Source organism: Rosa rugosa, chromosome 2 (genome assembly GCF_958449725.1).
Source record: "Rosa rugosa chromosome 2, drRosRugo1.1, whole genome shotgun sequence".
Lineage (NCBI taxonomy): Eukaryota > Viridiplantae > Streptophyta > Magnoliopsida > Rosales > Rosaceae > Rosa > Rosa rugosa.
This window is the reverse complement of record NC_084821.1, coordinates 2,636,450-2,650,501: the sequence shown is the minus strand read 5'-3', so window position 1 is coordinate 2,650,501 and position 14,052 is coordinate 2,636,450. Positions and strand designations below refer to the sequence as shown.

The window sequence follows — 14,052 nt, the reverse complement described above, 5'->3', positions numbered from 1 at the left end:
CCTTATCATAGTGGACAACACATCATTAATAAATAAGAACAGGAACGGGGACAAAGGGTCTCCCTGTCTTAGTCCACGAGATGGTTTGAATTTCCGACCCGGAGCACCATTAACAAGGATTGCCATTGAAACAGATGTAACACAGGACATAACTAACCTGACCCAGTTTTGATGGAAGCCCATTTTGAGGAGAACCGCTTCCAGAAATTGCCAGTCCACACGGTCATAAGCCTTGTTCATGTCAAGTTTGATTGCAAATTCCCCCCCTGATCCCGACTTCAGCAACTTGAGCCAATAATATTGTCCTCATGGACAATCAATTGGACTTGCATCATTAACAAAAGCATATGTAAAAAACCGAGGGGAAAAATTACACTTATTCTGTACCCACATACAGCCAAAAAGGGCATGTCTAACACCATGCCCGTTGATGCCGTAGTTCTTAGTTGCAGAGCCAATGTTCACTTTTGTCATTACATGCATATTTCAGGAGTATTGCTGATTCCCTCTAAATTGTCTTCAGCAGGACCATGGGGTCCTAACTCTCTCCTCCTCCTCCTCCTCCTCCTCAAGCTGCTACTTACTGTCTTCTTGGACGACCTCTGGGAATTTGATTTTTCTTCTTTTCTCTGCTCTGGCCCTTATAACCAAAAAAAAGAAAAAAGACGAATTGAATAATCATTATGAATGATATCAAAGAAAAATGAATAAGCTAGTTCTGAACTCCGTTTTTTAAGTCCTTTAAAGTTGAATAGACGAACATCAGCATTAAGAAATCGAAGAGGATCTCCCTAACAGAAAGACAAACAGAATGAAAAAGATAAGACAATTGGAGTTTATGACACAACAAAATGCCTTCTCAGGGGAATGTCCAAATGTTATTCCAGAAGCTAGTATTATTTAATAAGAAGCTTTTATATATTTGTTTATTATGGGAACTCTATATTTCCTTGGGGTACCAATAAATCTGTAATAATTAACCTTTTGTAATTGTTTATTATGGCATGGCCACAATTATTGAATTATATACAAGATCTAAGAAAACCAACATGACTCAGGTGGTGACCATTGTTGATCATCATTTCATACTTTGTTAAGAAAAAAGCAAAAGAAGAATGGTCTGTACAGCGACATACCTTCTCAGTACAATGTCCAAATGTTGTGGATGTTTGGGTTCGACTTTGTTCCTGCTATGGAAGTCAGACGTTGAAAACTGGGGGCACCTCTCCACATACAAGTATTCCAGTAAAGGGCACTCAATAGCACTGCCTGTACTGCTGCAGAACCTTGTGAGTTGTGGAAGCTTTATCAAAGTTAAGTTCTTCAATTCTGGAAAAACAATCTTGTTGTCCACTGTGTCCTTACTTGCTTCAATAATGTTGTCCAACATTGGGCAAAGCTCCACTGAAAGATCTTCCAAGTGCAAAAGACATTGAGCTACATCAGCTGTGAAGAGATTTTCCAATTCAAAGCACCTGGAAACTACCAAACTCTGAAGATTCTGGAAGATTGCACAATGAGCAGGACCATTCCATATCTTTATTAGTTTCCCTAGATTCTCCAATCTCATTTCTATCAATTGTGTCAATATCATTTGTTCTGGCTCAAGCCCTTCACATCCAAAAACATATTCCAATTCATCTATCTCTTCACAAATCAGTTCTTCCAGATTTTGTAATCTCTGCAGCAACCGTGACGGTAGGAGTGCATCCACCAATTCATAGCAATGTTTCACCTTCAGTAACCTAAGATTGCATAGAGACCCAGGTGGCAATTCACCAACACATAACTCCTTCAGGCAATCCACTTGAACGAGATGCAACTCTTCCAAGTTCTGAAACACTGGTTCATTCCAAAAGCGTGTTATTGTGTTCATCAACATTTTCAAGTTCTCATTGGGGCCAATAACAGATAAATACTTCAGTGCATGTAATCTCCCACAGTCATATTCTACAAGAATGTTATCTAATCCCCAACACATTATATACTGCAGTTTCTCTGCTTTCATTGTCACCGCATTGATAAACCAACCTGGTAAGGCATTGATGGTTGTATCAAGAGTCAAGGCTCTTGTAAAAGCGGGTGAAGAACTTGAAACCAACGACACTTTTCTGATGGATGGGTCTCTGCTGATACAAATATCAAAGTTTACCCAATTTGGTTCAACCTCCACATCTTTAGGCAAACATTTAGCATCAGATATGAAAACCTTCAAAACATTTAGACATGACAAGCCAGTTAACTCATCAAACGCAACAATATTTTCTTCTCCTGCTCCCTCAACTTTACTCCCCCAGTCTGCAAAATTACACTGCATGTATAGTTCCTCTAACAAATTAAGGTTGCATATCACTTCAGACGGAACATTATCAACATAATCACCAGTGATGTCTAACATCCTTAGATGGCTCAAATCTCCGATTTCTTTTGGCAGTTCCACAAGAGGAAGTTCTCTCATACTAAGAATCTCAAGTTTTTTCAATTTTCCGAGTATGGATATGTTATCTATGGTTGACAAGCAACCATCTAGATACAAGGTCTGGAGGTTGATCAAGATATTGAATGATGTGGGTAGAAAAGAAATTCTGGTTCGGCTTAGATCTAATACCCTCAACACATTCAGACTTTGAAAGAAATATTCTGGGATCTCATTCAACCAAACATTACTTTGCAGAAACAAAATAAGGAGTTTCGGACATACCAACTCTTCAGGAAGCTTCCAAATTTTATTCATAATTAGTGAAATAGCAGAGTAGCCTTCATGTGCACTAATACTTGGCCATTCCTTTAATTGACAACCAGCTTGTACAAAAAACAGTGGGCCATCCTCAGACAACGAAATCCTTATGGCCACATCCCGAATGACATCATGGATCTTTACACATCCGTCCTGTTCAGTTTCCAAAAGCAAGCTACAATCTATAAGGTACTTGACCACCAAATGTGCAGTTACTCTGGCATCTTGCATTGTGCAGGAATCTTGAAACAACCCTTTCCCCATCCCATACTTTAACAACTCTTCAATTTGGATATCATAGTCTTCTGGGAAGAGGCAACAAAGCAAGAAGCATGACCTGGCATCATCAGATATCAAGTAATCATAGCTTAATTTTATACAATTGAACACAACTTTCCCATCTTCAAGGCTGGCAGGTTGAGAAGCCTCTAGTCGTCGAGCCGCTTCCTTCCAGTCATCCAAACACTTATCACCAAGTGCCTTCGCAACTGCTATCAACGCAACTGGAAGACCAGCACATGCTCTAGCTACCTTCTTTGCAACATCACACAAACTGGTCGATTCAAAAGACGTTCTTGCTTTGTTCACAAATAAGGTCCAAGAATCTTCTTCTGATAAGACATCAAGAGAAATGTTTGATTGGCATTCCATGGCACGACAGACATTCTGTGTCCTTGTGATGAGTAGGACTTTGGAATTGCATCTTTGAAGCTCGTAGTAGCTGGGAATTCCTATGTTTGACAAATCTGTTCTCTCCCAAATGTTGTCCAAGATTACAAGGATCCTATTTCCTCTCCTTATCCTCTGCATCAATCTACGAGCTCTTCCAATTTCTGTCTCCTCCTCAAATATAAAGCCCAACATATCTGCCAATGTGCCTTGAATTTTTCTCAAGTCAGGGTTTTGGGATACAACAGCTGAAATCACCTGATGAAACATCCCATTATCCCGAACTTCTGCACAAACATGTTCAACCATGGTTGATTTTCCAACTCCTCCCATTCCGTAGACCCCAATGGCTGTGACCTCATCAGCTTCTAGTGCCTTCATAACCTTATTCATGGCCTGTCTTGTTGCTTCAAATGCTTGAAAATCTCCCATGGGCATTGTAAACTCAGTTTCAATAGGTCGTAATGTACTGAACACAGATTCCGCAATGGCTTCAATATGTTGTCCTTCAGTCCTACAAAGATGAATTAAGGTTCAAATAATAATCAGGTGTATCAACAATAAACCCAAAATCACAATTACAACTCTTGGTAATAAAGACAGCTTATGAATTAACGGCTATATGAATAATGGCATTTAGACTTCCCAAAAACATGCCCAGTTGAAACATTGCATCAACACTAAGCCAGGTTGCTTTAGATTTCCTTGTCCCTGTCTCACAGTAGAAGGTTGGCTGAGTATTGGCACCTTCAATCAAATTTGCAGATGAGAGATCAATTGGTAAAGATGAAGGAGGTGGGCAGGATAGAGGTGTAGTATTGGGAATATACAAGATTTAGGATGTTTGGAATAGAGAGAGGATTGAAAAAGAAGAATGGTTGATCATTACAAATGAAAATTAAGAATCAAGAATGAAACAGAAGGTTATTTAAGATTTGTTTGATGGAGAAATCTCTCTCCCCCTCTAAAATGAGAAGACACTTTTTCATTCACATTCAATTTTTTTTTTTTTTTGTACCTTAATTACACTTGAAGAGTAAAAAAACCATTACTAACAATTCATGAGGGACAAAATGTCAAAATGCAATAAACACATGATGAAAAGTAAATCAAAAATTAAAAGCAAAACAACCTTCGACCACTCATTGCCACACATATCAGGTGTGGTTGTACTTTCTAGTATAATATTATGTTTAAATGTTGAAACTTCCAAAAAAGTAATTTGTTAAAATAAAGTCAAAAGAACACAGTGGAACAAGACAGAGGCTCCATGTTTTCTCCAGTCTCACACACTCTCTTTCCTACTTCTCCTAACTGTAAGGTTTCATATTTTTTTTCTTTAATTCATATTAAAAAAGAAAAACAAGAAATGGATCTTTAATTCATATAAGAAGCCTTTATATATTTGTTTATTATGTGGAATTCTATATTTCCTGGTGCACTAACACATAATAATTAACATTTTGTATTTGTTTATTATGGCATGGCCACTATTATATACAAGACCTAAGAAAACCAACATGACTCAGCGGCGACCAATCTTGATCATCGTTTCATACTTTGTTAAATGAAAAAGCAAAACAAGAAAATGAAAGACAAATTATACGATAAAAGAAAAGACAACTGATGTAAGTTTATGCCAACGTCTGACATACCTTCTGCCAAGTAGACCAAAGTAATGTAATTTATCGTTGACTTGGACTTGGTTCTTGCTCTGGAAGTCAGAAGCAGAGGCCGTAAACTGGGGGCACTCCTTCACATACAAGTGTTCCAAGGAAGGACACTCGATATCAATAGTAGCACCTCCACTGTACAATATAGGAAGTTTCTCTAAACCCAAGTTCTTCAATTTTGGAAGAATGATCTTCTTGTTGTTCACTCTTTCCGTGCGTACTTCAATTAGTCTTTCCAATAAAGGGCAACTGTCTACAAAAAAGTCTTCCAATTGAAAAAGAACTTGAGCAGTATCAAACGAGAAGAGACATCCTAGAAAGTTGCAATGATAAATGAACAAACTTTTAAGAGCTTGGAACATTGCACGTGGAGCTGGACCGTTACATATGTTTCTTATAGCAGGTAGATTGATAAAGGTCATCTCTCTCAGTTTTGATTGCTCTGGCTCAAACCCTTGACATCCAAACACGTGTTCCAGTCTAGACATATCCCTACAGATTATGTTCTCCAGATTTGGCAATCTATGTAACAATTTTGATGGTAAAAGAATATTCCCCAAGTTAGGACAATAATGGACCTTCAATAACTTCAGATTGTATAGAGACCCAGGTGGTAATTTTCCAACACATAACTCTTTCAAAGAAGTCACACACTCCAAATGCAACTCTTCCAAGTTCTCGAACACGGGTTTAACTGGAACCCATGTTATAGCATTCATCAGCTCTTCCAAGCTCTCACTGGGACCAATAATAGAGAGATGTTTCAGCATATGTAACCTCCCATGGTGATATTCAACAAGAATGTTATTTAACCATTTGCAGTTTACGTACAGTAGCTTCTCTGTCTTGACTGTTACCTCATGGACAAACCAAGCTGGTAAGGCACTAATTCTTGTGTCAAGACTCAAGGATCTTGAATCTTTATGACTGTGTTGAAAGCCTTGATTACTTATGTCTCTCTTAATGTCTCTGCTGCTTGTGTCCCCACTAATACAAATATCAAAGAACAACCAATTGGGATAAAACTCAAGCTCTTCAGGGATGCATTTTGCAGGTAGGGAAACCTTCAAAATATTTAGACATGTTAAGCCAGTTACCTCACCAAAGCCAATATTGGTTTCTTCTCCTTCTCCTTCAACCTTACTGACCCAATTCCCAAATCGAAATGGCATGTACAGTTCTTCTAATCTATGCAACTGCGATATCACTTTTGATGGAATTTTGCTAATAATTCCATCAGTAATGTCCAGCATCCTTAGATTGATCAGATTCCCTATTTCTCTCGACAATTCTTTCAAAACATTTCCTCTCATACTAAGAATCTCAAGCTTCTTTAGTTTTCCAATTAAGGAAAAGTCAATCAGTCTCTGGCAAAAATCTAGATATAAAGCTTGGAGGTTCATTAGGAGACTGAATGATTGAGGAAGTTCTGTAATGCTGGTGAGGCTAAGGTCTAAGACCCTTAATTCATTAGGACTTTGGAAAAAAGTTCCTGGCATCTCATTTAAATCAGCATTCTGCTGTAGTAATAAAATCTGGAGTTTTGGACATACCAGCTCTCCGGGCAGCTTGTGGATATCATTGTTCATTAATGAGATTGCAGAGTAGCCTTCATGTAATTGATGTTGCCAGCTTTTTAAACCACAGCCAGCTTTTACCAAAAACCCATGCCCGTCTTCAGATTTTGCAATATTCAGGGCAGCATCCCGAATGACATCATGCATCCTTACACACCCCTTTTTCTCACTATCCAAAAGCAAGCTAAAATGTTTCAGGTACCTTACAGCTGAATCAGCTGATGCTCTAGCTTCTTGGATTGTCTCGGCATCCCGAAACAATCCTTTCCCGATTGCATACTTGAACAAGTCTCCTATTGGGATGTCATAGTCTTCAGGAAATAGGCAACAAAGCAAGAAGCATGACTTGGTATCTTCATCTTTCAAGTAATCATAGCTTAATTTTATACATCTGAATGCCTCTTCTTCATGTTCAGGGTTGGCAGATTGCGACTTCTCTAGTGCTCGAGCTGCTCTTTTCCATTCCACTAGTTCTTTACCTCCAAGTGCCCTTGCAACTGTTATCAATGCAATCGGTAGACCAGCACATTTACTAACCACCTCCCTCGCTACATCATAGAAAACGATCGATTCAGAGTCTATTCTTGCCGTTTTCACAAACAAGGACCAAGAATCTTGTTCTGATAAGATATTGAGATGAATAATTGCTTGGCATCTCATCTCATGACACACATTCTCTCTCCGTGTGGTGAGTAGGACTTTGGAATTGCACTTTTGAAGCTCCTTATAGCTAGGTATTCCTATGTCTGACAAATCCATTCTCTCCCAAATGTCGTCCAGGATTATAAAGATCTTTCCCCTTCTCTTTATCTCCTCACTCAATCTAGCTGCTCTGCCAATTTCTGTCTTCTCATGTAATTTGTAGCCCAGCAGCCCTGCCAATGTGCCTTGAATTGTTTCCAAGTCAGGGCTTTGGGATACATCACCGATAATCACATGATGAAAAATTCCACTTTTTCGGGCATGTGCACCGACATGTTTTACCATGGCTGTCTTTCCAACGCCTGCCATGCCGTAGACACCAACGGCAGTGACCTCGTCATCTTTTAGCGCCTCCATAACGTCATCCATGGCTTTTCTTGTTGGTTCAAATAATTCAAAACCTCCTGTGTTGATTTCAATAGGTTGTACTTTTTCGATTTCCAAAACAGATTGTACTTTACTGCACACAATTTCCACAATGTGTTCGAGAAGATCTATATCAGTCCTACAAGGAAGAATTAAGGGTCAAATAATCGTCAGCTATATTAATAAGTACAAGTATAACTCTTGGTAATTGAGATGCTACTCTCATGACGCTTACCTGTAATTCTGTGTATCAAACCCAGCAAAGTCGGCCACTTTTCTTAAAGCATCTCTCCACTGCTGGACCTTCTTCGATTCGTATCGCCCAGACCTTTCATGCTTGGCTAAAGCATCCTCAAAACTCCCCTTTTGTTTTCTTACATGACTAGGGTCAACCTCATAAAAAACTGGAAGAATTCTAGGGCCGTCCTCCATGAACTGACAAATCTTTGTAAGTTCATCCAAACACCAAGCAGAAGAAGCATAATTTTGGGACAGAACAACAATTGCGAACCTTGATCCTTCAATTGCCTTTAGGAGAGTGGGAGAAACATCATCCCCTACTTGAAGATCTTGATCATCCATGAATGTTTTAATTCCACTCCTCTGCAGCCGATCGTATAAATGGGATGTAAAACCCCTTCGAGTATCTACACCCCTGAAACTCAAATACACGTCATACTTCCACCGACCAGCTGCTGATGATGGTTCAGCTGATGAAGGAAGAGAAGCATCAGCTTTTCGAGAGAACCAGGCCACTGAAAACAACCAAAAGAAAAACCGAGGTGTCAACAACAGGCAAAGAAACCAACAGTAAGGGGAACAATGGAAGAGAGACTATCTAAGACAAGCATATTGTCTACACAGACAGCCCCAAATCTTATCGTGTCTTTGTTTACTCAACTAGTTGCATATTGTTTATATTTTCAACCATAGATCTTATCGTGTCTTCAATTAAATATGGTGCAACTAATCGTTGCTATTCAAATTATACAAGACCCTTGTATTGTATAGAAACTTAATTTATTTGCTGATATTGCCATTGGAATCTTGTTACTCGAGTGCAGAAACTTAATTGAGTCCTTGATTATTGTTCTATACAACAAATCCATATTGAAAGGAATGTGGTAGCAGATCTGGGGGTCTGCAGATTGCCTACCATCCCAAGCTTTATTACCCAAGCAGTTTTGGATGACATTGATGGCTTTGTGAGGCTTGTGCCCCCATCTTTGTCAAAAAGAAAAAAAATAAAAAAACATTCCTAGAAAATAATGAAGAGTTGCATTACATACCATCTGAGCTGACCATTTCTGAATCTCGAGAAAAATGATCTAATAATTGATTCACTGGAGCTGATTCAATGGTTAAGCCCTCACTTCTTTTCTCATTTCTTACTCGATTTTTTGCTGCATGCAGGAGAATTGTTTAGAAATGTACTCACAATTATGGAGTTAAAAACTAATAGGAATTCATAAGAACCTTTCTTTGATGAGATATATGAAAGCTAATTTGGTAGTATCGACAGAAGGAAATTAAAAGAGGTGGAAAAATTGGTCTTGTAAATAGTTCACTGGTACTACATCCACAATGTTTGATGAGACCCCAACCTTGATCACCCTCTCAAAAAGGAAGATAGAAACAAAAACTAATAGTTCATAATTATGGAATGACATGCTAATGCAATATTGTCTTACATTTAAACTACTTACACAGTCCAAGAAGACAGTAAGTCATCGATATCATTTGAGAAATTTCTGACAAATATTTATCGAGACCTAGTTGGTTCAATCGTACTTTCCACAATATAAGCAAATCATGAGGAAAACTTGCCGTAATGTAAAATCTTTGGTGCCATGTTAAGCAATTTCCCTTAATCTTTAGTACAGAGATCTTTGAACCTAAAACTCCAATCAATAGCTGGGTAGCTGGAACCTACCCTCTACTTGCTTTTTGATAATTGTAGACCATTGTTTGTAGTGAGAACTAAACAGAGTAGACTGCTAGAGAATAATGTGCTAATTGATTCACCTTGGAGAATAGCACCACATCCACCACACTGGAAAACCTGAGAATCCGGCAACTCTGGTAGAAGCAGCCGACATTTAGGACATCTGACTAATCGGACTTTAGTATTGGGTAAATCCATGAGGTTTCCCTGCAAAGAAACTACATAATGATGCATCCGATATGAGTTAATTCCAATTGAAAGACTATGATCCACCTCAATCATTCATTGGCAATTATCGATGAAATTTCGAATTCAACTGTTACCAAAAAAAAAAAAAATGTGTTCTTAGAGGAAAAATAAGAATATATAGGGGAGCAGCAACGTACCTGAACTGTGGTGTTGTACAGAGAAGTGAAAAGGGACGGAGAGACTGGTATGCAATTGCTAGTGTTGGTATAATACCGAGCTCAACAGTCGGTTTCGGTCGGTATTGAAAACTCCGATCGTCGGAATTTGGAGGCGGCAAATGATTGCAGAAATAAAATCCGGCTATGAAAGAAGAAATATGTATATACAGGTTGCCTCGGATCTGTAGATCTTGAGGTTCGTGAATCGTGAATCGTGAATCGTGAAAATCAGAGTTGTAAGCCAAGTGAAGGAGATGAGGATTGCAGTATGAGGAGAAAGAAGAAAGAAAACAGAGGTCGAAGAAGTGACGGAAGAAAGAGAAGGTCGAAGAGACTGGGAGAAAGAGAATAAAGGGGTGGTAGATGGTTCCAAAGTTCAAATTTCAATGAGATAAGCTTGATGCAAACATCCTGGTTTTGAACGAGTGGCAAACACCAAGCTAGAGATAACACTTTAATGAGTATATGAGATATCATCATTTCATGTTAAACTAATTTCACTTAGAAATACTGAGAGCAAGTTCACCCGTTGGGTTACTGGGTCAGATACTATACACTGTTTTTTGCCTTTTATTTCCACCCTCTGGGTCACTGGATCAGGTACTGTTCACTCTGGGTAACCTTCTGAGCAAGGTTTCAAATTTGGGTTTCAATTTCGATTTCAATACTTCAAATTTAAGGAAATTTTTTAGAAAGTTTCGATTTCGGTGGAAATTTCAGTTAAAAATGAAGAAATCATATTAATTGCATTTATAAAATTATATTTTTGAATGAAACTTTTACATGAACCAAACTAACCTATAATAAACCTATTTACAATGTAGCCACTCTAAAATTATACATTTATAATAGAATTGTGATATTTAATATGTACGAGTAATTAACTAGTACTGTAGTAGGTAATAACACTATACTCTCACATCAAGATGATCACCACAGGCTCCACAGCAGCCTAAGCAATGAGGATGCACATAGGCAATCTTTACCCAAAGGAACTATCTGGAATTCTTCCCCACAAGAGGAGACAACTCGTGCTCTGTCTCAATAGTACAAGAATCAGTTCCTTGTTGTTATATGTTAGCTTCAGACTTCACCCAAACCACACACTATTCAATTGTACAACAAACAACTCCTTCAGAAAGCACATGTGATCCATTGTCCAGTAGTAGCTAGGTCTTTATCAGTTGTTGACTTGTTGTATAAATAGCATCCTACTGTAAACAATCTTCAATCAAGCAATTCCATTTCTCTTCATGGTATCAGAGCATCTGCTTAACAGCTCTTGATCCTGTGAACTCCAAAACCCTCCCTGGGTGTATGGAGTAATTTTCTCTGTACACCCATGGGTCTAAAACTGATTGCAGCATTTCTGAATTCTTCCTCTTACTAGTTCGATTCCAATTAAGTCTGCTTACTTTCTTCTTTACATTCTTGTTGTGTCCTCAAGCTAAGAGCTTTCATTTTTCACTTCAACTTTTTCTTTGTTTAAGTCTCTCTGCCCTTTTTTGTCAATTCCAAACCACTGATCCATCTCTTTTTCTCAATTTGATCATCTTTCTTGTTTCTTAATCGTTATTCACTCCTTATTCTCCCCACATCTTCCCTTTTCCTTTGTTTACAATTTCTTCTTCCCATGCTTGCCAACTCTCTCTCTTTCTCTCTCTCTTTCTTGTCCAGACGCTGCATCATGTTCCTCTTGCTTTTACTTTGTTTTTAGTCTCTCTTTTCCTTCCTTTTTGCGTTTGTTTTGCTTTGTTCAGTCTTTTGCTCACTTTGCATGTGCTTGGAAAATAGATATCTCGCTTAATAGCTCTCGGTGCACTCAAGGTGTTTCTTGGACAGCCCCCCCCCCCTTGTTCTACTGTGACATTGTCTCTGCCATTGCCTTGGCTGCAAACCCTGTTTTTCACAATCGAACAAAGCATGTAGATGTGGATTATCACTTCATCAGAGAACCTCTAGCTAACAAATCAATGCAGCTTCACCACATTTCATCAGCTGCAAACGTTGCGGATATCTTCACTAAGAGTCTTCCTAAACATCGGTTCTTTAATCTCAGTTCCAAGCTGATTGTGCGCATCCCGCTCATCAGCTTGCGGGGGTGTAATAACACTATACTCTCACATCAAGATGATCACCACAGCAGCCTAAGCAATGAGGATGCACATAGACAATCTTTACCCAAAGGAACTATCTGGAATTCTTCCCCACAAAAGGAGACAACTCGTGCTCTGTCTCAATAGTACAAGAATCAGTTCCTTGTTGTTATATGTTAGCTTCAGACTTCACCCAAACCACACACTATTCAATTGTACAACAGACAACTCCTTCAGAAAGCACATGTGATCCATTGTCCAGTAGTAGCTAGGTCTTTATCAGTTGTTGACTTGTTGTATAAATAGCATCCTACTGTAAACAATCTTCAATCAAGCAATTCCATTTCTCTTCAGTAGGTTGCTAAACTAGTGTTTTTATCTATATGTAATTATAATAAACCTATTTACAATGTAGCCTCTCTAAAATTATACATTTATAATAGAATTGTGATATTTAATATGTACAAGTAATTAACTAGTACTGTAGTAGGTTGCTAAACTAGTGTTTTTATCTATATGTAATTATAATAAACCTATTTACAATGTAGCCTCTCTAAAATTATACATTTATAATAGAATTGTGATATTTAATATGTACAAGTAATTAACTAGTACTGTAGTAGGTTGCTAAACTAGTGTTTTTATCTATATGTAATTATAATTGTGCCGTATATTAATAATGTGAATGTAATTTACTTTTGTTTTTTTTTATGGCTGGAACCCAGTTGAATTGTCATTGTTCCACAATATATAAATTACTCAACCTTGACTAACTCAAACTTAACTAAATGGCGTACAAGTTGAATTGTCATTGTTCCACAATATACAAATCACTCAACCTTGACTAACTTAACCTTGACTAAATTTTTTCGAACAGGTTGACATCGATGTAGGTATAATACTAAAAAGAGCGAAACCTCTCTCCACTTAGGGTTTCGAGTCTAGCAGCGGCGCCACCATCCAGGCTGGTTTCCGTCGTGCCTAGCAACGTTCGCCGTCGAGATTTTGGTTTGGAGGACTGTGTCTCCCTGGGCGAGAAGAAGTCTTCTTTGAAATCGATTCCGGGTTCCGGCAGATCGATCTCTTCCTGGGTCGGGTTATTTGCCGGTTTCCAGTGCAGAGGAATCGGGCTCGGATCAGGTGTTTATCACAGTCGGCGCCATTTCGTTCAGTGGGGCAGTTATTTGGTCTGCAGAGAGGAGGCACCTTCGAAGACGTGCACCTCTGGTGATCAAGGAAGCATCAAGGTCGACGCGCGTCAGTCTTTTGCCGGATTGATGGGGTGGTGGAACGGCAAGCCTCCGGATGGATGGATGGCGGTAGAGGAAACCTGGCCAATGGAGGCTAGGGCTGCTGTTGTCTCTGCTCGGGTATGGGCTTGGGCTTTTGGGCCTGGACTTGAATTTGGGTTGATGGGCTCTTCTCCATCTGCTCGAATTTGGACCTGGTTTTTGGAGCCTGGTCTCAAGCTCAAGCTTGGGCTGGTTGAGTTTGTTGCAGTTGCTTCGGATAAGAAGAGCAAGACCAACCTGTTGCCGAGGTTGTTGGCTCCCGAAGAGGGCGAGTATGGTGCTGGCTCCAACCCTAAGGGGAAGAAGCTAGCATTTTTCTAGGTCTCTGCTGTTAGACATTTGGTTTACAAGCCTTCTAAAATTGGAGTAATCTCTATAAGCTTTTTCTAAGATGTTTCTAGTTGTATTTGTACCACAATCGAGTGCTGGAAGATTAGACTAGATGAATGATTTTTCCTTAGAATAGCGAGGTTGTCTTGCTTGCTTAGGCTTGCTATCCAGCGAGCGTCCCTTTAGACTTTAATGAGTTTAGTTCGGCTTATATAGGTTATCTGGATTTTCAGATTTTCTTATGTAAGTTCTGTTAGA

At 38.9% G+C, this 14,052-nt stretch overlaps 1 protein-coding gene across 2 annotated transcripts; it reads right to left on the bottom strand.

The window, feature by feature from the left end:
- Window positions 1-320: 320 nt before the first annotated feature.
- Window positions 321-10,497, bottom strand: LOC133734705 (uncharacterized). Of its 2 annotated transcripts, none has more exons than XM_062162318.1 (7): window positions 10,056-10,497; window positions 9,750-9,887; window positions 9,014-9,127; window positions 7,960-8,479; window positions 5,062-7,863; window positions 1,137-3,920; window positions 321-640 (listed from the first exon to the last, which is right to left on the bottom strand). In XM_062162318.1, exons 2-7 carry the CDS (start codon window positions 9,865-9,867, stop codon window positions 577-579), a joined length of 6,402 nt encoding a protein of 2,133 aa, XP_062018302.1. In that variant the 5' UTR covers window positions 9,868-9,887; window positions 10,056-10,497; the 3' UTR covers window positions 321-576. The 2 variants fall into 2 exon arrangements, with proteins under 2 accessions (XP_062018302.1, XP_062018303.1); XM_062162319.1 differs by having other exon boundaries at window positions 9,750-9,876.
- Window positions 10,498-14,052: the final 3,555 nt, after the last annotated feature.